Source organism: Herpailurus yagouaroundi, unplaced genomic scaffold, assembly GCF_014898765.1.
Source record: "Herpailurus yagouaroundi ecotype Mexico unplaced genomic scaffold, PumYag 189, whole genome shotgun sequence".
Classification (NCBI taxonomy): Eukaryota; Metazoa; Chordata; class Mammalia; order Carnivora; family Felidae; genus Herpailurus; species Herpailurus yagouaroundi.
The window spans coordinates 3,307,304-3,330,577 of record NW_024412420.1 but is presented as its reverse complement, the minus strand read 5'-3'; the positions used below and the strand labels follow the sequence as shown (position 1 = coordinate 3,330,577).

Sequence of the window (23,274 nt, the reverse complement as noted above, 5' to 3'; positions counted from 1 at the left end):
ATTTTAACAGTGGTTGGTTAAAATATATCTCCTAAATGAAATATGTGCATGTTGAATTAAATTACTACACATTATTGTAAAATCTATAGTATTTGAACTTAAGATATTTTAAATAGTTATGTTTTGCTTTTTAAAATTTGACCATATTGTAAAACTATTTGCATAACCAACACAAGTAGCTTTGGGACATCATTAGGGAATGTGAAGCATATTCTCCATTGTTAATGAAAAGGGTGAGATTTTTCTAAAGGAAAAGAAAAATGGAAAATCAAGATACTGCTTTTTAAATTTTCTAATTCCTGTTTTTCAAGGAATAAATAGCTGGTTCACATGTTATATTTCTAAACTTATCACTTCCCTACCAAAGAGATAAATACATCTTCACAATGATTTTACAGATTGCTGGGAGTTCTTTGGTCTATATTATAGGAAACCTCAATTTTTCAACAAATTGTATTTTAAAAGTTTCTTTTTAAATTTATTTTAGGATTTTTTTTAATGTTTATTTTTGAGGGAGAGAGAGATGCAGTGAGTGTAGGGGAGGGGCAGAGAGAGGGAGACACAGAATCCAGAGCAGGTTCCAGGCTCTGAGCTGTCAACATAGAGCCCGATGTGGGGCTCAAACTCATGAACTGTGAGATCATGACCGTGAATCATGACCCATGACCTACGCTGAAATCAGACACTTAAATGACTGAGCCACCCAGGCATCCATATTTTAGGTTTTTTAAGATTAAGATTCTTAACTTAATTAAGATGCTTAAGATTCTCTCTCTCCCTCTCTCTCTGCCCCCCGATAAAAATAAATAAACATTTTTCTTTAACTCCTAGTTTTCTTAGGGGTAACAGTTTACAAACAGAAAAATTGAGAGAGATTTTGTTATTAATGGTTAGATGGTCATTGAAAGATTATAGTAAGTAGAACTATAAATAATAAAAGAGTTTGATATGTGAATTATATATATATATATATATATATATATCAGTGAAGCTATTATCAAAAGTAAAATAAGAAATAAAAGTTTGAAAGGGGGAATCATTTCTTGTGGTCAAACTTCCAAATAAGGAAAGAGTGACTTTAGATTACTTACTTATTTGTATTTGTTATGAGAAATATGCCAAGCAAGTCGTCAATTTAATAAATTCAGTAAAAGATCTTAATCTGCTACCTAGGGGGAAAATACAAATGGAAAACACAGATCAAGTAATCATTTGGAAACTAAGAATATTTTAGGAGTTTAAGATCTGTTTAGAGAGTCATCAAGTACAGTTTTTTTTGTTTGTTTGTTTGTTTTAATTTTTTAATGTTTATTTCTTTTTGAGACAGAGAGAGACAGAGCATGAACGGGGGAGGGTCAGAGAGAGAGGGAGACACAGAATCTGAAACAGGCTGCAGGCTCTGAGGGTCAGCACAGAGCCCGACGCGGGGCTCCAACTCACGGACCGCGAGATCATGACCTGAGCCGAAGTCGGCGGCTTAACCAGCTGAGCCACCCAGGTGCCCCTCAAGTATAGTTTTGAAAATATTTATGAAAACTGACTTTTGCTGCTCAAAGTTGGGGAACAAAGTTACAGATGATATTTATTTCTTCTTTTTAGTAATTCAGTCGAATTTTAGTAATTCAATCGCTGCTAAATGAAGAAATGGTGACATGAAACTGATGAGTTATCCAAAAAAGGTGCCAAACTATAATGATTTTATTTTCCCCATCTTTCAACATATTTTTCTCTTTTTTCCTTCAGAACTCTTGCTAGATAGAGATGACAGCAGGGTGTTCCTGCAATAATCTAGACTCTGGAATTTGGCAGCTAGGAACTAAAATGCTTTTCAACTACTTAGTTTTACTCTTTGTACAAATTTTTAGTGGGAGATCTTAACTGAATATTCTGATTATGTTGCAAAAGGTGCATCCAAGGACTTACAGAATTAGAAACACACTTTGAAAGAATTTATTTTATGATTATTTTGTTTTTATTTTAGAGCAGAGCATGAGCAGAAGAAAGGGGCAGAGGGAGAGAGAGAGAGAGGAAGAGAGAGACAGAGAGAGAATCTTAAGCAGGCTCCACACTCAGTATGGAGCTCAACTCGAGGCTCAATCCCATGACTCTGAGATCATGACCTGAGCCAAAACCAGGAATCAGACACTCAACTGACTGAGCCACCTGGGCACACCAGAAAATATTTTAACGCACTTATTATTTTTAATATCTTTGAAACAAAATACTACTTGTAATGTTTTACTGTTACCTTTAATTTTTGACCATATGTTTAAAATCTAAAATTAGGTTATCATTTAAGAAAACAAAGTTAGGCACTGAAATAAATTAACTTTTAAAAAGATTTGGGTTTCAACATTTTCAGTAGTCTTGGACTTAAATGGGAGGTTAGTGTTTTCTTAATCAACAGGATCAGGAATATGAAGATTCCTGCAGGGTTTTACACAAAAGAAGTGTAAACATAAGTACTTTGCCAGAATAGAGCAGTGAGAGTCTGTAATAATTTTTTAGGAAAGAATCTGGTGATATCTCCTGAATATGTAATCTTTTGGCTAGAATTGCAGACTTCTTAAAAGCATAATTGTTAAGAAAAAATTTCTCTTCTGATTCTGTTGTGCAAGAGTTTTTTTTTTTTTAAGTTGGTAATAGTCTACTGTTTTTGGTTATTAAGAAATATATATGTAATATATATAAGATACATATTTCACTTTCTGTAGATTTTATTGTCTTAAGTGCTTTGGTGGTGACTTTAATGTCCTCATCAAGTAGAATATTACACAGCAAGTAAAATCATTATTATTTAGTCTTGTTTTTGAGATTCTAATTAATTAAGGAAAATATTCCCCACCTACTATTATACCAGTCCTTTTTTATTTTCCTTTCACTTCTTCCCTTTCTTTTCTCTCTTTAAAAAATTAACACAGGGGCACCTAGGTGGCTCAGTATGTTGGGCGACTGACTCTTGATTTCAGGTCAGGTCATGATCTCATGGTTTGTGGCTTCGAGCTCATCAGCATGGAACCCCATGCTGTCAGTGCAGAGCCTGCTTGGGATTCTCTCTCTCTCTCTCTCTGTCTCTCTCTCTCAACCCTTCCCTACTCAGTTTCTCTCTCTCAAAATAAATAAACATTTTTTAAAAATTACACAAATGGAGGCACCTCACTGTCTCAGTCGGTGGAGCATGTGACTCTTGATTTTGGGGTTGTGAATTCGAACCCTGTGTTGGGTGTAGAAAAATAAAATCTTTAAAGCATTTACAAAAATTTTTATTTTGAGAGAGAGATAAAAATCTTAAGTAGGCTCCATGCTCAGGACGCAGTGCAGAACAGGACATGGGGCTGGATCCCATGACCCTGGGATTATGACCTGAGTCAAAATCAAGAGTTGACCGGGTGCTCAACCAACTGAACCATGCCAGCTGCTCCTAGATGAATAAAATCTTTAAAAAAAATTGCACGAATGTAATAGATGAAAATATGTTCATTGTAAAAGCTTTTTTTTTTTCAACATTTATTTATTTTGGGGGGACAGAGAGAAACATTGTAAAAGCTTTTTTAAAAATTTTTTTAATGTTTTATTTTATTTTTGAGAGAGAGAGAGAGCATGAGCAGGGGAAGAGCAGAGAGAGGGAGACACAGAACTTGAAGCAGGCTCCAGGCTCTTCGCTGTCAACACAGAGCCCGACTCCTGGCTTAAATCCACTAACTGTGAGATCATGACCTGAGTTGAAGTCAGTCGCTTAACTGACTGAGCCACCCAGCACCCCCCTTGTAAAATGTTTTAATTTTTTTTTCAACGTTTTTTATTTATTTTTGGGACAGAGAGAGACAGAGCATGAACGGGGAGGGGCAGAAAGAGAGGGAGACACAGAATCGGAAACAGGCTCCAGGCTCCGAGCCATCAGCCCAGAGCCTGACGCGGGGCTCGAACTCACGGACCGCGAGATCATGACCTGGCTGAAGTTGGACGCTTAACCGACTGCGCCACCCAGGCGCCCCTGTAAAATGTTTTAAAATGGAAATATATACAATAAAAAGCAAAAGCTTCCCTCTCCCCCCCAACTTACTCCCCTATCAAGAAATCACCATTTTGGTATGTTTCATTCCAAATCTATTTTTGTATATTTACATACTGTTTTAGATATTGAGGATTTATTTTTTTATTTTAAATTGTTTTTTAATGTTTATTTATTTTTGAGAGAGACAGAGACAGAGTGTGAGTGGGTTAGGGGCAGAGAAAGAGGGAGACACAGAATCCGAAGAAGACTTCAGGCTCCGAGCTGTCAGCACAGAGCCCGACACAGGTCTCAAACTCACGAACTGGCAGATCATGACCCGAGCTGAAGTCGGATGCTTAACCCACTGAGCCACCCAGGCACCCCTTGAGGATTTTTTTAAAGATTTTTTTTTAATTTTTATTTTTATTTTTTATTTTTATTATTATTTTTTTAAATGTTTATTTATTTTTGAGACAGAGACAGAGCATGAACGGGGGAGGGTCAGAGAGAGAGGGAGACACAGAATCCGAAGCAGGCTCCAGGCTCTGAGCTGTCAGCACAGAGCCCGACGCGGGGCTCGAACTCACGGAATGTGAGATCATGACCTGAGCCAAAGTCGGATGCTCAACCGACTGAGCCACCCAGGCGCCCCTGTTTATTTTTATTTTTGAGAGAGCCAGAGCATGAGTGGAGGAGGGCCAGAGAGAAAGGGAGACAGGATCTTAAGTGGACTCCACACTGTCAGCACAGGGCCCGATGTGGAGCTCGAACTCACAAACTGTGAGATCGTGACCTGAGCCGAAGTCAGATGCTTAACTGACTGAGCCACGCAGGCACCCCTTAAGTCAAATTTGACTTTTATTGTAGGATAATCTGGTTGAGCCATTTGTTAGGGAAACTACTACTACTGCTACTATTTCTACTCTGTTGTCATTGTCTTCGTCTTCTTTTTCTTCTGTATTGTATTGTATTTATTTATTTTATTTTATTTTATTTTATTTTATTTTATTTTATTTTATTTATTATTTATTTGGGGGCACTTCTGACCCTAACTCCATTTCATCTGTCTGGTTCAATAGAATCAGGGAGGAGAACTGCTAATCTGTGAATTCAGCATTAACCTATGTATAAAATCACTTAATCCCCTTGTTTTTTACTATAGTACTTATGCCCTCAACAGTTTCTGGTGTCTCTTCATCAAGAGATGCCTGTTTTATCCTCTTGAGGGAAAAAGCTGCAGACTTCTGCCAAAATTGGGAAGTTAGGGAAGGTAGTCATCTAGGTGTGGAATGGGGCGTCTAGGGATGCACCAGCTTCTTAAACAGCTTTCACTCAGTTTTTCTTATTTTATCCATTCCATTTGCCACTTACCCCCAGTTCTACAGGTACTTAGTGTGGCCAGTTTTTGCTTATTTAGAGGATTCTTTTGTATATATTGGGTTTGTTCTCAGCTTTCCTCACTGTTGGTTTAAGACTTGGCTTTCTGTGTCCTGCTACTTCAGTTGCGACTCCATCATCTACTTTGTGTCGCCTTTTTTCTGCCTCTCTTTCAGTTATTATTTTAAAATATTCCCTTTACCATTGCCTGGCAGGGTTTCTGGAGGGAGCAAGTTGAATGTGTTCAATTTGCCCTCTAAACCTGGAAGTCTCACTTATTCTTTCTTTCTTTCTTTCTTTCTTTCTTTCTTTTTTTCTTTCTTTCTTTCTCTCTCTCTCTCTCTCTCTCTCTCTCTCTCTCTCTCTTTCTCTTTTCTGGTTTTATAGATTTATTTTCAAAGGGTAAAACAGACAATTTAAATACAAGTCTATTTTGCCCATTGGATACTCTTTTCTGCTTTGTTGAAGATCAATTGGCCATATTTGTGTAGGCCCATTTCTGGGTTCTCTATTCTATTTTGTTGATCTATGTGTCTGTTTTTCTGCCAATACCATACTGTCTTGATGGTTACAGCTTTGTAATACAAGTTAAAGTCCAGGATTGTGATGCCTCCAGCTTTGGTTATCTTTTTCAACATTTCTTTGGCTATTCAGGTTTTTTTGTGGTTCCGTACAAATTTTAGGATTGTTTAGGATGCTGTTATTTTGATTGGGATTGCATTGAATGTGTAGATTGCTTGGGTAGTATTGACATTTTAACCATATTTTTTCTTCAAATCCATTAGCATGGAATGTTTTTCCATTTTTTTGTGTCTTCTTCAATTTCTTTCATAGGCTTTCTATAGTTTTCAATGTACAGATCTTTTACCTGTTTGGTTAGGTTTATTCCTAAGTATTTTATGGGTTTTGGTATAATTGTAATTGGGATCGATTCCTTGATACCACTTTCTGTTGCTTCATTATTGGTGTATAGAAATGCAACTAATTTATGTCCATTGATTTTATATCCTGCGACTTTGCTGAATTCATGTATCAGCTCTAGCAGTTTTTTGGTGTCTTTCAGGTTTTCCCTGTAGAGTATCAGATGACATGATACATGTAGAGTGAAAGTTTGACTTCTTCCTTTTTGTTGTCTGATTGCTGAGGCTAGGACTTCCAACACTATGTTGAACAACAGTGGTGAGGGTGGACATCCTTGTTGTGTTCTGATTGTAGGAGGAAAGCCCTCAGTTTTTCCCCATTGAGGATGATATTAGCTATGGGCCTTTCATATAAGACTTTTATGATGTTAAGATATGTTCCTTCTATCCCTATTTTCTTGAGGGTTTTTATCAAGAAAGGATGCTGTATTTTGTCAAATGCTTTTTCTCCATCTATTGAAAGGATCATATGGTTCTTATCCTTTCTTTTATTAATGTGATGTATCATGTTAATCGATTTGAGAATATTGAACCAACCCTGAAACCCAGGAATGAATCCCGCTTGATTATGGTGAAGAACTATTTTTAATGTACTGTTGAATTTGATTTGCTGCTATCTTGTTGAGAATTTTTGCATCCATGTTCATCAGGGAAATTGGCTTGTAATTCTCCTTTTTAGTGGGGTCTTTTTCTGGTTTTGGAATCAAGGTAATGCTGGCTTCATAGAATGAGTTTGGAAGCTTTCCTTGAGAAACTCAACAGATGAACATAGGGGAAGGGAAGGAAAAATAAGATAAAAACAGAGAGGGAGGTAAACCATAAGAGACTCTTAAATACAGAGAACAAACTAAGGGTTGCTGGAGGGGTGGGGGTGGGGGTATGGCTTAAATGGGTGATGGGGATTTAGGAAGATACTTTTCTGAAAGAGCACTGAGTTCAGATGTAAGGGATGAATAACTGGGTTCTACTCCTGAAGCCACGACTACACTGTATGTTAACTAATTTGAATTTAAGTAAAATTTAAGAAGTAAAATAAAATAAAATACAAGTCAAAACAGAATTTCTCTGTCAAAGGCAACAATAATGCCAAAACACATTCTCAGTTCCAGACACTTGCTAGCATCTTTTGGGTCTTCTCTAAGAGAAAAAAGACATCTGATATTTTATTCATAACCGAAAATAATTTCGGTTTGCTAGCATAATTCGTTCTTTAAACATGTTTTTAATCCAAAGCACTTATATATCAAAGCAAATTTCCCCATAAGAAATCATGGAAACTCAGATGATTCGTTGCCAACTCAAAAATATTCCTATAAAAATGATTAAAATACTGTATGTAGTATAATAAAAAATAAAAAATATAAAGAAAAATAAATTAACCTGCACTTAGCTTTGAAAACCTTCGTGGCTGGTGTGAGGGAGACAGGAGAGAGGAGGGTTATTGTGTAGGATGACTTTCACTATCACTAATGGAATCACTGCTATCTATTGGCTCAGTGGAATCTTTTTCTACATAGGGGCCATTATATATGCTCACATGGATGTTTACTACAGTACAGTATTAATAAACTCCTGTCATATGCTGTATTTAATGTAACTGGCAATAAGGCAGCAGAGGAAAGGATCATTACCTGCAGGCAGCCTGACCTAGAATGAAGCAAAGGATTTCTAAACCTACTCTGGTATGGAAAAGCAAAGGACTGTCCATAGGTGCTTTGAAGTGACAAAAAATACACTAGTGTCAGTTGTGGGCACTTTGCAACTTCTGAAAAATCACTGATTTCTGCCAAACACTGCAGCCTCAGACCAAGCATCAGAACATGGGATCACCCCCAATTCTGCAGTGAGAGAGAGAGAGAGAGAGAGAGAGAGAGAAGAACAATTGGCTCAGGGGTGATCATGTGACATTTGGCATCACATACTACTCGTATTGCAAGACATTTATTAGAAATGTTTTCTTTGTCTTGCAGAACACTCACAGAACAAGTTACTCAAAATCCAAGGTTTTACTGTACATCCTCCTTATCCGCAATGTGATCTCAGTTTCTTGTGGACATACTAACTTCTCAACATCTGTATCAGGAATTTCAAACCCAAATTTGTCCTCCATGACCATGATAATCTCCACTTGGTCCAAACTGTCTAGGCCCAACTCTCTCATAAAGTGGGAATTTATTGAGAGCTTTTCAGGATCAATCTTGTCATAGAGTTTTAAGATGTAAAGAACACAGTCCTTGATTCCCTCTAATGACCAACGGGGTTCATCACGGTACTGGTGGTATAACTGTGTAACTGGAACCTGCATGACCACCGAGGCCAAACGCGAAGCCCCAGGCCTCATACAGGCCCCTGGGGGGCACAGGGTGATATTGAGTGGCTGGGCTGCCGCCAGTGTGGGGACCCAGGGTGGTGGCACGAAGGCTACAGGCAGTCACAGACATGGCAGAAAGGACAAAAGCTGCCATGGCTACACTGACCCAGGATGCACTGCCTCATATTATTTCTTTGATAGAGAGACAGCAGTATATAGTTGTTGAGAGTGTGAGTTATGGCATCAGACTGCTTGGGTTTGAACTCTGGCTCTGCCACCTACTAGCTATTCAATTAACCTCTACATTCCTAATTTTCTTCATCTTTAAGATGGGGATATAATAATACCTACCTCATAGAGTAACCAGAGAATTAATTAGTTAATTAAAATTATTTAAAGCACTGGGTGCCTGGATGACTCATTCGGTTAAGCAACCAACTCTTGATTTCAGCTCAGGTCATGATCTCCTGGTTCATGGAATTGAGCCCCACATCAGGCTCTGCGCAATAATGGCACAGAGCCTGCTTGGGGTTCTCTCTGTCTGTCTCTGTCTCTGCCCCTCCCCCGCTCTCTCTCTCTCTCTCTCTCAAAATAAATAACTAAACTTAAAAATATTTTAAATTATCTGAAGCACTTAGAACAATGTCTATCACATATAGTATGCCCTTAATAAGTATTTGCTCTTATTTTTTCCCCCTCTCTTTTTTCTGTCCCCTTTTCCTGGAATTCCTATTAGTCAAAATTTGTTGTTGTTGTTGTTTAGCTTGTTTTTAATTTTTTAAAATTTACATCCAAATTGGTTAACATATAGTGCAACAATGATTTCAGGAGTGGATTCCTTAGTGCCCTTACCCATTTAGCCCATTCCCCCTCCCATAAACCCTCCTGTAATCCTCAGTTTGTTCTCCATATTTATGAGTCTCTTCTGTTTTGTCCCCCTCCCTGTTTTTATATTACTTTTGTTTCCCTTCCCTTATGTTCATCTGTTTTGTCTCTTAAAGTCCTCATATGAGTGAAGTCATATAATTTTTGTCTTTCTCTGACTAATTTCACTTAGCATAATAACCTCCAGTTCCATCCATGTTGTTGCAAATGGCAAGATTTTATTCTTTTCAATTGCTGAGTAATACTCCATTGTGTGTGTGTGTGTGTGTGTGTGTGTGTGTGTGTGTGTGTGTATATATATATATATATATATACACACCCCATATCTTCTTTATCCATTCATCCATCAATGCACATTTGGGCTCTTTCCATACTTTGGCTATTGTTGATAGTGCTGCTATAAACATGGGGGTGCATGTGTCCGTTTGAAACAGCACACCTGTATCCTGTAGATAAATGCCCAGTAGTGCAATTGCTGAGTCATAGGGTAGTTCTATTTTTAGTTTTTTGAGGAACCTCCATACTTCTTTCCAGAGTGGCTGCACCAGTTTGCATTCCCACCAGCAGTGCAAAAGAGATCCTCTTTCTCCGAATCCTCTCCAACATTTGTTGTTGCCTGAGTGGTTAATGTTGGCCATTCTGACAGGTGTGAGGTGGTATCTCATTGTGGTTTTGATTTGTATTTCCCTGATGATGAGTGATGTGGAGCATTTTTTCATGTGTCGGTTGGCCATCTGGATGTCTTCCTTGAAGAAGTGTTTATTCATGTCTTTTTCCCATTTCTTCACTGGGTTATTTGTTTTTTGGGTGTTGAGTTTGATAAGTTCTAGATTTTGGATACTAACCCTTTATTGGATATGTCATTTGCAAATATCTTCTCCCTTTCTGTCGTTTGCCTTTTAGTTTTGCTGATTGTTTCCTTTGCTGTGCAGAAGCTTTTTATTCTGATGAGGTCCCAGTAGTTCATTTTTGCTTTTGTTTCCCTTGCCTCCTGAGATGTGTTGAGTAAGAAGTTGCTGCGGGCAAGATCAAAGAGGTTTTTGCCTGCTTTCTCCAGGAGGATTTTGATGGCTTCCTGTCTTACATTGAGGTCTTTCTTCCATTTTGAGTTTCTTTTTGTGCATGGTGTAAGAAAGTGGTCCAGGTTCATTCTTCTGTATGTCGCTGTCCAGTTTTCCCAGCACCACTTGCTGAAGAGACTGTCTTTATTCCATTGGATATTCTCCTATTAGTCAAAAGTTAATCTCACTACACTGATGCTTGAACTATCTTACCTTTTCTTTGATTTTCCATTTCTTATTTAATTCTACTTTCTTGAAGATTTTTGTAATCTCTATTTAATGCCTTATTTCATCAATCATTTTAAATACCAAATAGCTTTTATGATACCTGCTTTTAATCTTTCATGATTTCCTCACAAGTTGATGACCCTTGATGGTTTGTATATATTTTAAACTGATCGATTAAAAACTCTTTAGAAATAAGAAGACTTATTTTAGGTAAGCCTCACTTTCGGATGTTAGGATAGAGACATGACCATATGTCACTATGAGGAGGATTTTTCTCTGGGATTGTTCATTTCCTCCAGAAAAGACCTTTCCATTTTTTCCCTGGGGCATTAAATGCAAGTGTTCTGGGGTGGAGTTGGGGTTAGGGGTGGGATAGAGTAGAAGAATGGTTAGAGGAATTAATCCTAAGATTTAGTATTTCAATAAATGTTTTTCTTTTCAGTCCATATCATCTCTACTCTCTATGCTGCCTGGTGTCTCCAAGTCTAGATGTTCCTTTTCAATATCTCTAGAGGATAAATTTCCATTCTCCCACCAGGGCTGGAGTGTGTGCACTTAACCGCCGCCATTCTGTATGTAGGATGGTGAAGGGGAATCAACATTTCACCCACATGGACTGTCGTAGACTCTAAAGTTCTCTTTTGGCCATCAAAAGAGCGGATGCAGGATTAAAGTGAGAGATGGCTAATGTCTGGGAAAAGACAAGAGCCCTGAATAAGGGTCCTTGCCCTGTATTTATTCAGATCAGAAGACTTACAAACGTGATGGGCGTACAAAGAGACAAACTGGGAACATTAACTTGGGGACGTGAGGGAAGATGGGGGTTTTGAAGATATACAGTGTTTGAGGTTAGGATCAATATAAAACAAAATCCTGGTGCCAGGCAGATGGTTGTTAATGGCAGACAGGAGGCACCGTGTCTGTTTAACTTAGCTAGTCTAGGGGATGAGACAAATAGGGGGAATAACCTCAGGGTTAACAAGGCACCTTTTCTTTTGTTAACCTCTCCACTCTGGGCTGCTTTGCCTGCAGTGCAGCAGTCCGTAGTCCAACAGTTCACCAATTTACCTAACTTGGCCCTATCTTCCTGTGAAAGCAGCTTTTCTGCTATAGTACTAAATTGGGGGTGCTTCCACCCTGAATATTTAATCTTGTTTATTTCATATACGTATGTACTGGGCACCTTTGCACCCGTTCCTATTTTGGGCCTTTGCCCCTCCCTCTCTATTTGGGGGGCTCTGCACCCCCTCTGTATTTTGGGGTGCCTTTGTACCTCCCTATTCTTGGTGCCTTTGCACCCCCCTGCTCTTGGGATGGCAATCTGGTTTACCCAAACTTGGGTAGCATTCTGTGACTTTGTATATCTTTATGCCTTGTTAACTCATTGGTGTAAACCCGAGAGATTCCTAAGCTTATTCCCCATAATGGACTGTCATCCTGTTTTTCACTTTGTTCTTCCTCTCCACCTACTTGGTACTTCCAAAGTATGAGAGTTTCCCAGGTTCTTTGCAAGGTTAATTGACTGTTTTCATCAAGTATTCCCCAAGGTTATAGCTTCTCTCACCCTGATAAATCAGGTACCACTCTTCCAATTGCTCTCCCTTTTCTAAAAACATATTGAAATATTTTATCCATTGTTGCCTTCTCTTCTGTTTTCTTTTTCCTTGTGTATTTAAACCCTGTAGCTTATTTTGCTGTTATTTTATAAGGGGAGAGGTAAATGCATATGCCTAATCTGCATTTTTTTAAAACCAGAAATCATCAGATGAATGTTATTTATTTATTTATTTATTTATTTATTTATTTATTTGAGAGAGCGTGCGCACGTGAGAGAGCGAGCAGTGGAGATAGGCAGAGGGAAAGAGAGAATCTTAAGCAGGCCCCGTGATCAGTGTGGAGCCTGACAGGCTTGCACCCACAATTCTGGGATCATGACCTGAGCCTAAATGAAGAGTCAGATCCTCAACTCACTGAGCCACCCAAGTGCCCCCAGATGAATGTTATTTTTTAAATATCTTATGATTGATTTAGAAATTAGGCCTTCTTTGGAAAACTTTCTTTTCAGGTCCTCTGCCCATTTGTTAATTGGGTTATTACATATTATTACTATTATTATTTTAGTGTTGAGTTGTTCTTTTTATATTTTGGATATTAATACTTTATTGGATGAATAATTTACAAATATCTTCTCTCATTCAATAGGTTGCCTTTTCATTTTGCTGATGGCTTCCTTCACTGTGCAAAGGCTTTGTATTTTGGTACAGACCAAATATTTTATTTTTGCTTTTGCTTCCCTTGTCTGAGGAGGCATATCTAGGAAAATGTTTTTAGGGCAGTGTCAGAGAAATTACTGCCTATGTTTTCTTCTAGGAATTTTATGGTTTCAGGTCTCACATTTAGGTCGTTAATCCATTTTGAGTTTATTTTCATGTATGGTGTAAGAAAGTGGTCCAGTTTATTCTTTTGCCTATAGCTGTCCAGTTTTCCCAGCACGACTTGTTGAAGAGACTGTCTTTATTCCATTGGATATTCTTTCCTGCTTTGTCAAAGATTAGTTGGCCATACGTTTGTGGGTCCATTTCTGGGTTCTCTATTCTGTTCCATTGATCTGAGTGTCGGTTCTTGTGCCAGTACCATACTGTCTTAATGGTTATAGCTTTGTAATATAGCTTGAAGTCCAGGATTGTGATGCCTCCTGCTTTGGTTTTCTTTTTCAAGATTGCTTTGGCTATTCGGAGTCTTTTCTGGTTCCATACACATTTTAGGATTGTTGGTTCTAGCTCTGTGAAGAACGCTGGTATTTTAATCAGTATTACATTGAGTAGGTAGATTGCTTTGGATAATATTGACATTTTAACAATATTTGTTCTTCCTATCCTGGAGCATGGAATATTTTTCCATTTTTTGTGTCTTCTTACATTTCTTTCATAAGCTTTCTATAGTTTTCAGTGTATAGATGTTTCACTTTGCTTAGATTTATTCGTAGGTATTTTATGGTTTTTGGTGCATTGTAAATGGGATTGATTCCTTGATTTCTCTTTCTATTGCTTCATTATTGGTGTATAGGAATGCAACTGATTCTGTGCATTGATTTTATATCCTGCAACTTTGCTGAATTCATGGATCAGTTCTGGCAGTGTTTTGGTGGAATCTTTTGGGTTTTCCATATAGAGATTCATGTCATTTGCAAAGAGTGAAAGTTTGACCTCTTCCTGGCCAATTTGGATGCCTTTTATTTCTTTGTGTTGTCTGATGGCAGAGGCTAAGGCTTCTAATAGTGTGTTGAATAACAGTGGCAAGGGTGGACATCCCTGTCTTGTCCCTGACCTTAGGGGGAAAGCTCTCAGTTTTTCCCCATTGAGGATGATATTAGCAGTGGGTCTTTCATATATGGATTTTATGATATTGAGGTATGATCCTTCTATCCCTACTTTCTTGAGGGATTTTATGAAGAAAGGATGCTGTGTTTTGTCAAGTGCTTTCTCTGTATCTGTTGAGAGGATCATGTGGTTCTTGTCCTTTCTTTCATTGATGTGATGTATCACATTGATTGTTTTGTGGATATTGAACCAGCCCTGCCTCCCAGGTATAAATCCCACTTGGTCGTGGTGAATAATTTTTTAAATGTATTGTTGATTCCGGTTGTCTAGTATCTTGTTGAGAATTTTTGCATCCATGTTCATCAGGGAAATTGGTATATAGTTCTCCTTTTTAGCAGGGTCTTTGTCTGGTTTTGGAATCAAGGTAATGCTAGCTTCATAAAAAGAGTTGGAAGTTTTCCTTCCATGTCTTTTTTTGGAACAGCTTCAAGGGAATAGGTGTTAACTCTTCCTTAAATGTTTGATAACATTCCCCTGTAAAGCCATCAGGCCCTGGACTCTTTTTTTTTTTTTTTTTAAATATTTGTTGTTTATTTATTTTTGAGAGAGAGAAAGAGAGTGTGAGCTAGAGAGGGTCAGAGACAAAGAGAGAGAGAGGAAGATGCAGAATCTGAAGCGGGCTCCAGGCTCCAAGCTATCAGCACAGAGCCCGATGCAGGGCTTGAACTCACAAACTGTGAGATCAGACCTGAGCCAAAGTCGGATGCTCAACTGACTGAGCCACCCAGGCACCCCCTTGGACTCTTGTTTTTTTGGGAGATTTTGGTTACTAATTGGATTTCTTTACTGGTTATGGGTCTGTTGAAATTTTCTAGATCTTCCTGTTTCAGTTTTGGTAGTTTATATGTCTCTAGGAATTTGTCCATAGCTTCCATATTACCTATTTTATTGGCATATAATTTCTCGTAATATTCTCTTATTGTTTGTATTTCTGCTGTGTTGGTTATGATCTGTCCTCTTTCATTCTTGATTTTATTTATTTGGGTCCTTTCTTTTTTCTTTTTCATTAAAGTGGCTAGGTGTTTATCAATTTTGTTAATTCTTTCAAAGAAACAGCTTCTGGTTTCATTGATCTGTTCTACTGTTTTTGGGGTTTTTTTGGTTTTTTTGTTTTTTTTTTTTTTTGTTTTGTTTTTGGTTTTGAAGCATTGATTTCTGCTCTCATCTTTATTATTTTCTGTCTTCTGCTGATTTTGAGTTTTATTTGCTGTTCTTTTTCCAGCTCTTTAAGGTGTAAGATTAGGTGTGTATCTGTGAACTTTCTTCCTTCTTTAGGAAGGCCTGGATTGCTATATACCTCCCTCTTATGACCACCATTCCTGCGTCCCAGAGTTTTTGGGCTGTGGTATTATCATTTTCTTTGGCTTCCATGTACTTTTAAAAAAATTTTTTTTAATGTTTATTTTTTTTTTTTAATTTTTTTTCAACGTTTATTTATTTTTGGGACAGAGAGAGACAGAGCATGAACGGGGGAGGGGCAGAGAGAGAGAGGGAGACACAGAATCGGAAACAGGCTCCAGGCTCTGAGCCATCAGCCCAGAGCCTGACGCGGGGCTTGAACTCACAGACCGCGAGATCGTGACCTGGCTGAAGTCGGACGCTTAACCGACTGCGCCACCCAGGCGCCCCAATGTTTATTTATTTTTGAGAGAGACAGAGACAGAATGTGAGTGGGTTAGGACAGAGAGAGAGGGAGACACAGAATCTGAAACAGGCTCCAGGATCTGAGCTGTCAGCACAGAGCCCGACACGGGGCTCAAACTCACAAGCTGCGAGATCATGACCTGAGCTGAAGTTGGACGCTCAACTGACTGAGCCACCCAGGCGCCCCGAGAACACTGGCTTCCATGTGCTTTTTAACTTCTTCTTTTACTTGTTGGTTAGCCCATTCATTCTTTAGTAGGATGGTCTTTAGTCTCCAAGTATTTGTTATCTTTGCAAATTTTTTCTTGTGGTTGATTTTGAGTTTCACAGTGTTGTGGTCTGAAAATATGCATGGTATGATCTCTATCTTTTTGTACTTGTTGAGGGCTGATTTGTGTCCTAGTATGTGATCTATTCTGGAGAATGTTCCATGTGCACTTGAGAAGAATGTGTATTCCACTGCTTTCAGATGAAATGTTCTGAATATATCTGTTAAGTCCATCTGGCCCATTGTATCATTCAAAGCCATTGTTTCCTTGTTGATTTTCTGTTTAGATGATCTGTCCATTGCTGTAAGTAGGGTGTTGAAGTCCCTTACTGTTATGTTTCTTTATGTTTGTGATTAATTGATTTACATATTTGGGTGCTTCCACATTTGTAGCATAAATGTTTACAATTGTTAGATCTTCTTGGTGGATAGGCCCCTTAATTATGATATAATGCCCTTCTTCATCTCTTTATAATCTTTATTTTAAAGTCTAGATAGTCTGATGCAGGTATGGCTACTCCAGCTTTCTTTTGTTGACCATTAGCATGATAGATGGTTCTCCATCCCCTTACTTTCAATCTGCAGGTGTCTTTATGTCTAAAGTGGGTCTCTTGTAAACAGCATATAGATGGATCTTGTTTTCTTATCCATTCTGTTACCCTATGTCTTTTGATTAGAGTATTTAGTCCATTGACATTTAGAGTGAGTACTGAAAGATAGGAATTTATCACCATTATGTTTCTTGTAGAATTGGAGTTTCTGGTGGTGGTCTCTGGTCCTTTCTAGTCTTTGTTGCTTTTGGTCTCTGCCCGCCCCCATCTTTTCTCCCCTCAGAGAGTCCCCCTTAAAATTTCTTGCAGGGTTGGTTTAGTGGTCAGGAACTCCTTTAATTTTTGTTTGTCTGGGAAACTTTTAATCGCTCCTTCTATTTTGAATGGCAGCCTTGCTGGATAAAGAATTCTTGGTCGCCTATTTTTCCCATTCAGCACATTGAATATATCCTGCCACTCCTTTCTGGCTTGCTAAGTTTCTGTGGATAGGTCTGCTGTAAATCTGATCTTGTAGGTTAAGGACTTTTTGTCCCTTGCTGCTTTCATGATTCTTTCCTTGCCTGAGTATTCTGTGAATGTGACTATGATATGCCTTGCTGATGGTCAGTTTTTGTTGAATCTGATGGGAGTCTTCTGTGCTTCCTGGATTTTGATGTCTGTGTCTTTCCCCAGGTTAGGAAAGTTTTCTGGTATGATTTGCTCACATAACCCTTCTACCCCTTTTTCTCTCTCTTCATCTTCTGGGACCCCTATGATTCTGTTGTTGTTCCTTTTGAATGAGTCACCGATTTCTCTAACTCTTAAAGCGTGCTCTTTTTGCCTTGCTTTTCTGCTTCATTGTTTGCCATAAGTTTGTCCTCTATATTGCTGATTTTCTGCTCTGCCTCTTATATCCTTGCCGCTGTAGTATCCATTCGAGATTGCAGCTCAGTTATAGAATTTTTTATTTCATCCTGACTAGCTTTTATCTCTGCAGAAAGGGATTCTAACCTGTTTTCTTATTTATTTATTTATTTATTTATTTATTTATTTATTTATTTATTTATTTTAATTTTTTTTTTCAACGTTTATTTATTTTTGGGACAGAGAGAGACAGAGCATGAACGGGGGAGGGGCAGAGAGAGAGGGAGACACAGAATCGGAAACAGGCTCCAGGCTCTGAGCCATCAGCCCAGAGCCTGACGCGGGGCTCGAACTCACGGACCGCAAGATCGTGACCTGGCTGAAGTCGGACGCTTAACCGACTGCGCCACCCAGGCGCCCCTAACCTGTTTTCAACCCCAGCTAGTATTCTTATTATAATGATTCTAAATTCTTGTTCAGACATCTTGCTTGTATCTGTGTTGAGTAAGTCCCTGGCTGTCATTTCTTCCTGTTCTATCTTTTGGAGTGAATTCCTTTGTGTCATCATTTTGAAGGAAGAAAAGGAATTAATAAGGTAAAAAAATTAAAATTAAAAAATTAAAAACAACACACAAAAAAATCAAAGGATGCTAGCTTCTAGGTTTGTTCAGGTCTGGTTGTTTAAAGGAGCTTGATGATTAAAGAAAAAAGGGAAAGATAAGAAAAGAGAAAAAGGAAAACGTTTGAAAATTTGAAAAAATGAATATAATGAAATAGAATAAAATGAAATGATGGAAGTAAAAAAACCAGAATTTGAAAAATTTACAAAAGTTAAAAAATTTAATAGAAAATATTAAAAACATTTTAAATAAAAATGGAAAATAAAAATAAATTTTTTCTCTTTCTGTATTCAAGAATAAGAACAGAAAAAAAAAATTGAACAGGTGGGCCAGCAAACAGACTGAGGTAGGATTGAAATTACATTGGTTTTCCCTAGAAGTCGAACTATGAGGCAATTTATAGTCCGTAAACTAAGTAGGCAGAGAGACTTGTGTTGTTCCTGAAGAGCAAGGCTGGCCCAGTTGGGCAGAGCTTAGTGTAACAGCTCCGTTCTCTACTACATGGTGCTGCTTAGCTTACTGGAGTGGATTGTTGTCGTGCTTGTAGGTGTGTATGCGCATGCTCAGGAGGGGTGAAAATGGTGTCACCCAGCTACCCAGTCTCTAGTATCGGAACTCTGTGCTCTCCCTGAATAGCAGTTGCACACCCCTCCTTTGTCTCTGTCTTCTTTTCACTCCCCGCTTTTACACTGCCTGTGACCAAGCTGTCAGGTTTCCAGGCGGCACCTCCCTCCTGAGTTTTGTCCCCAATGTGACTGTGTTTCCCATCCCCTCACTTCTGAGGACTGCAGCTTTGACCTGCTCAGACCTTCTGGCAGAGGGTCTCACTGAACAATGGCCAGATTCTGGCCCGCCCCCAGGAACATTCTGGAGACCATGCTGCTGCTAATGCCCAGAGACTACGGCTGGGTGCCAGCCCACCCCCCAAAAACTTCATGCAATCGTATAGCAGCAGCGTTTCAGGAATTCTGGAAAATTACAACACGTCTGACACCAGGCTTTCCCCCTTAACGTCCTTGTTCCTGCATCAGCGAATGTGGTCGTTCTCTGGGGTCCATTGTGACCTTTGCCTGTGGGGAGGCTGCACAGTTTCTACCAAATACCCTCCCAGCAGGGGAACCACCTCTCCCTGTTTGGCCCGAGGACTCCAGGACCTCGCTGTCTGCTCCTGGGAATTTGCCCTTCCCACCAGAGCACCACCACGTATTGAGCTGTGGAGTTGCATACTCTGCACTCCCCGTTTATAGAGTCTTACTGGAATTTAAACCCGCTTCTTTCTCCTTTCTCCCTTTTTTGTTCAGTCCCCTGTGTACTCTTTATTTCTCTCCAGGCTTTGGGTGGTGGGGGGGATGCTTTCCATACTCTCTCCCTGTCTCCATCCTCTGTTCACAAGTAAAAACAGCTCCTGCCCTCCACGGCTTTCTCCACCAGTTCACCTCTCTGTGCCACGTACCTGCTGAGTTCTGTGGTTCAGGTTGTGCGAATTGTTGTGTTAATCCTCAAATCAGTTTTCTAGGTGTGCAGGATGGTTCTGTATTGATCTGGCCGTATTTCAGGGATGAGAGATGCAAAAAAAAAAAACCCTTTCATACCGTTGCGGCGTCTTGGCCCCTCCCCAGATACAATTTTTATATCAGTATAGGTATGGCAAGTTCAGATACAATTGTTATAGCATTAAATTATCAGTTTTTACTTTACTTTCTTTTTAACTTTATTTTTTATTTTTTAAAATTTACATCCAAATTAGTTAGTATATAGTGAAGCAATGATTTCAGTAGATTCCTTAATGCCCCTTCCCCATTTAGCCCATCCCCCCTCCCACAAACCCTCCAGCAACCCTCAGTTTGTTCTCCATATTTATGAGTCTCTTCTGTTTTGTCCCCATCCCTGTTTTTATATTATTTTTGTTTCCCTTCCCTTATGTTCATCTGTTTTGTCTCTTAAAGTCCTCATATGAGTGAAGTCATATGATCTTTGTCTTTCTCTGACTAATTTCACTTAGCATAAATACCCTCCAGTTCCATCCATGTAGTTGCAAATGGCAAGATTTCATTCTTTTTGATTGTTGAGTAATAGTTCATTGTGTGTGTGTGTGTGTGTGTGTGTGTGTGTGTGTGTGTGTGTATACACACCACATTTTCTTTATCCATTCATCCATCGATGGACATTTGGGCTCTTTCCATACTTTGGCTGTTGTTGATAGTGCTGCTATAAACATGTGGGTGCATGTGTCCCTTCGAAACAGCACACCTGTATCCCTTGGATAAATGCCTAATAGTGCAATTGCTGGGTCATAGGGTAGTTCTATTTTTAGTTTTTTGAGAAACCTCCATACTGTTTTCCAGAGTGGCTGCACCAGCTTGCATTGCCACCAACAATGCAAAAGAAATCCTCTTTCTCCACACCCTTGCCAATATCTGTTTTTGCCTGAGTTGTTAATGTTAGCCATTCTGACAGGTGTAAGGTAGTATCTCATTATGGTTTTGATTTGTATTTCCCTGATGATGAGTGATGTGGAGCATTTTTTCATGTGTCGGTTGGCCATCTGGATGTCTTCCTTGAAGAAGTGTTTATTCATGTCTTTTTCCCATTTCTTCACTGGATTATTTGTTTTTTGGGTGTTGAGTTTGATAAGTTCTTTCTAGATTTTGGATACTAACCCTTTTTTTTTTAATTTTTTTTCAACGTTTTATTTATTTTTGGGACAGAGAGAGACAGAGCATGAACGGGGGAGGGGCAGAGAGAGAGGAAGACACAGAATCGGAAACAGGCTCCAGGCTCTGAGCCATCAGCCCAGAGCCCGACACGGGGCTCGAACTCACGGACCGCGAGATCGTGACCTGGCTGAAGTCGGATGCTTAACCGACTGCGCCACCCAGGCGCCCCTGGATACTAACCCTTTGATATGTCATTTGCAATACTTTACTTTTTTAAAAATGTTTGTTTATTTTTTAGAGAGAGAGAGAGAGGGAGAGAACAAGCTGGTGAGGGACAGAGAGTGAGGGAGACACCGAATCTGAAGCAGGCTCCAGGCTCTGAGCTGTTAGCACAGAGCCGATGTGGGGCTCCAACTTGTGAACTGCGAGATCATGACCTGAGCTGAAGTTGAATGCTTAACCAACTGAGCCACCCAAGCACCCCTAAATTATCAGTTTTTAGATGAACCTACAGGGTTTCAGTTTTATTGACCTTATAAGTCAGACCATTTATTTATGTATAAAAAATTTTTTTAAATTTATTTTGAGAGAGAAAGAGAGAGCAGGAGAGGGGCAGAGAGAGAGGGAGAGAGAATCACAAGTAGGCTCTGCACTGCAAGCAAAGAGAGCCCAACACAGAGCTTGAACCCATGAACCATGAGATCATGACCTGAGCTGAAAGCAGGAGTTGGACATTTAACCAACTCAACCATCCAGACGCCCCATAAGTCAGACCTTTTAAAATAATTATTTGGGTTCGTTTCATTCAGTCATAATTCACCAAATGTTTATTGAGTACGTTTGCTGTGCCCAGTCCTATTTTAGATTATAAGGATAGAGTAGTGAGTAAAAAGAAGAAAATCTCTTCTTTCAGGGAAATTATGTTGATTCTAGTGAGTGAAGACAGAAAATAAACACTAAATATGTAAGTCAGATAGTTTTGATAACTGTTGTGAAAAAAAGCAGGATAAGGGAGTAGAAAATGATGAAGTAGGGTGCCTGGGTGGTTCAGTCCATTGAGCGTCTGACTTTGGCTCAGGTCATGATCTCATGGCTTGTGGGTTCCAGCCCCACATCGGACTTGGTGCTGACAGCTCAGAGCCTGGAGCCTATTTCAGATTCTCTGTTTCCCTCTCTTTCTCTGCCCTTCCTCCACTCGCTCTGTCTCTCTCTCAAAAATAAATAAAAACATTAAAAAAAATGATGAAGTAAGGATGCATAGGGAGTTTGCTATTTTTTATGAGGTGATCAGGGAAGGCCTCTCTGATAAGGTTAAATACAAATCTGAAATAAGTGAAGGAGTAAATGATATCTGGGTGAAAAGCTTCCTAGACAGAGGAATTAAAAAATGCAGAGATGGTTAGGAGAGAGAATGCTTAACATGTTTGAGGAACAGCAGAGATTTGTGTGACTTGGAGTGAAGTGAAAGAATGAAAATGTAAGACTGGGTCAGTGGGGTGCCTGGGTGGATCAGTCCATTGAATGTCCAGCTCTTGATCCAGCTCAGGTCATGATCTTCTGGCCATGAGATTGAGCCCTGCCTTCAGCTCTGAGCATGGAGCCTTCTTGGGATTCTCTCACTCTGCCCCCCTCTCAAAATAAACATTAAACAAAGAAGAAGGCAACAGAGTCAGAAAGGTGGCAGGGAATTAAATCAAGTAGGGCCTTATAAATTTTTTTTTAATGTTTTTGTGAGAGAGAGAGAGACAGCGCAAGCAGAGAAGGGGCAGAGAGAGAGGGAGACTCAGAATCGGAAGCAGGCTGCAGGTTCTGAGCAGTCAACACAGAGCTGGACGTGGGGCTTGAACCCATGAACTGGGAGATCATGACCTGAGCCGAAGTCGGATGCTTAACCACCTGAGCCACCCAGGCACCCCTCAAGTAGGGCCTTATAAACCATAGTCAGGGTTTTGACTTTTTCCCTGAATGAGATGGGAACGTAACAGAGGGTTATGAGCAGAGGAAGTACATGATCTGATTTACGTTTTTAACAGATTGCTCTGGTTGCTTTGTGGAAACTAGAGTATGTAGAAAAAAGGAGAGCAGTTAATAGGCCAATTCAGTTGTCCAAGTGAGAAATAATTGTGGCTTAGACCTGGGAGGTAATCTTGGAAGCAGTAATAAGTGGTTAGGTTCCAGATACACTTCAAAGGAAGGAATAATAGGATTTGTTTATGTGGTGTATGAGAAAAATAGAGTCAAGGATAAATCGAAGGTTTTTGGCTTTAGCAGTTGGAAGACTGAAATTGCCATTTACTAAGATGAAGGCTTAGGAAGAGCAGACTTAAAGGGTAAGTCAAGAAATTGGTTTTGGACAAATTAAGATTATGGCATTTACTGAAGTAGAAATATTGAGTATGTGTGGTTGGATATAAGAATCTGAAGCTCAGAAGAGTGGTATGACTGGAGATGCAGATTTAAGCATTATCTATAAATAAACGATATCCATAGAACTGACTTTGTACTTTCTGTCTTATATATACAGTGAAAACTTGT

General features: G+C 39.2%; 2 protein-coding genes across 2 annotated transcripts in view; one reads left to right on the top strand and one right to left on the bottom strand.

Moving 5' to 3' along the window:
* PPM1E (protein phosphatase, Mg2+/Mn2+ dependent 1E) overlaps window positions 1-23,274 on the top strand; it is a 192,231-nt gene that overhangs the window by 89,055 nt on the left and 79,902 nt on the right. The gene's annotated exons all lie outside the window — the stretch shown is intronic.
* On the bottom strand, window positions 8,223-8,980 carry LOC121044712 (acyl carrier protein, mitochondrial-like). The gene has a single exon (XM_040496990.1). It carries the CDS (start codon window positions 8,630-8,632, stop codon window positions 8,279-8,281), a length of 354 nt encoding a protein of 117 aa, XP_040352924.1. The 5' UTR covers window positions 8,633-8,980; the 3' UTR covers window positions 8,223-8,278.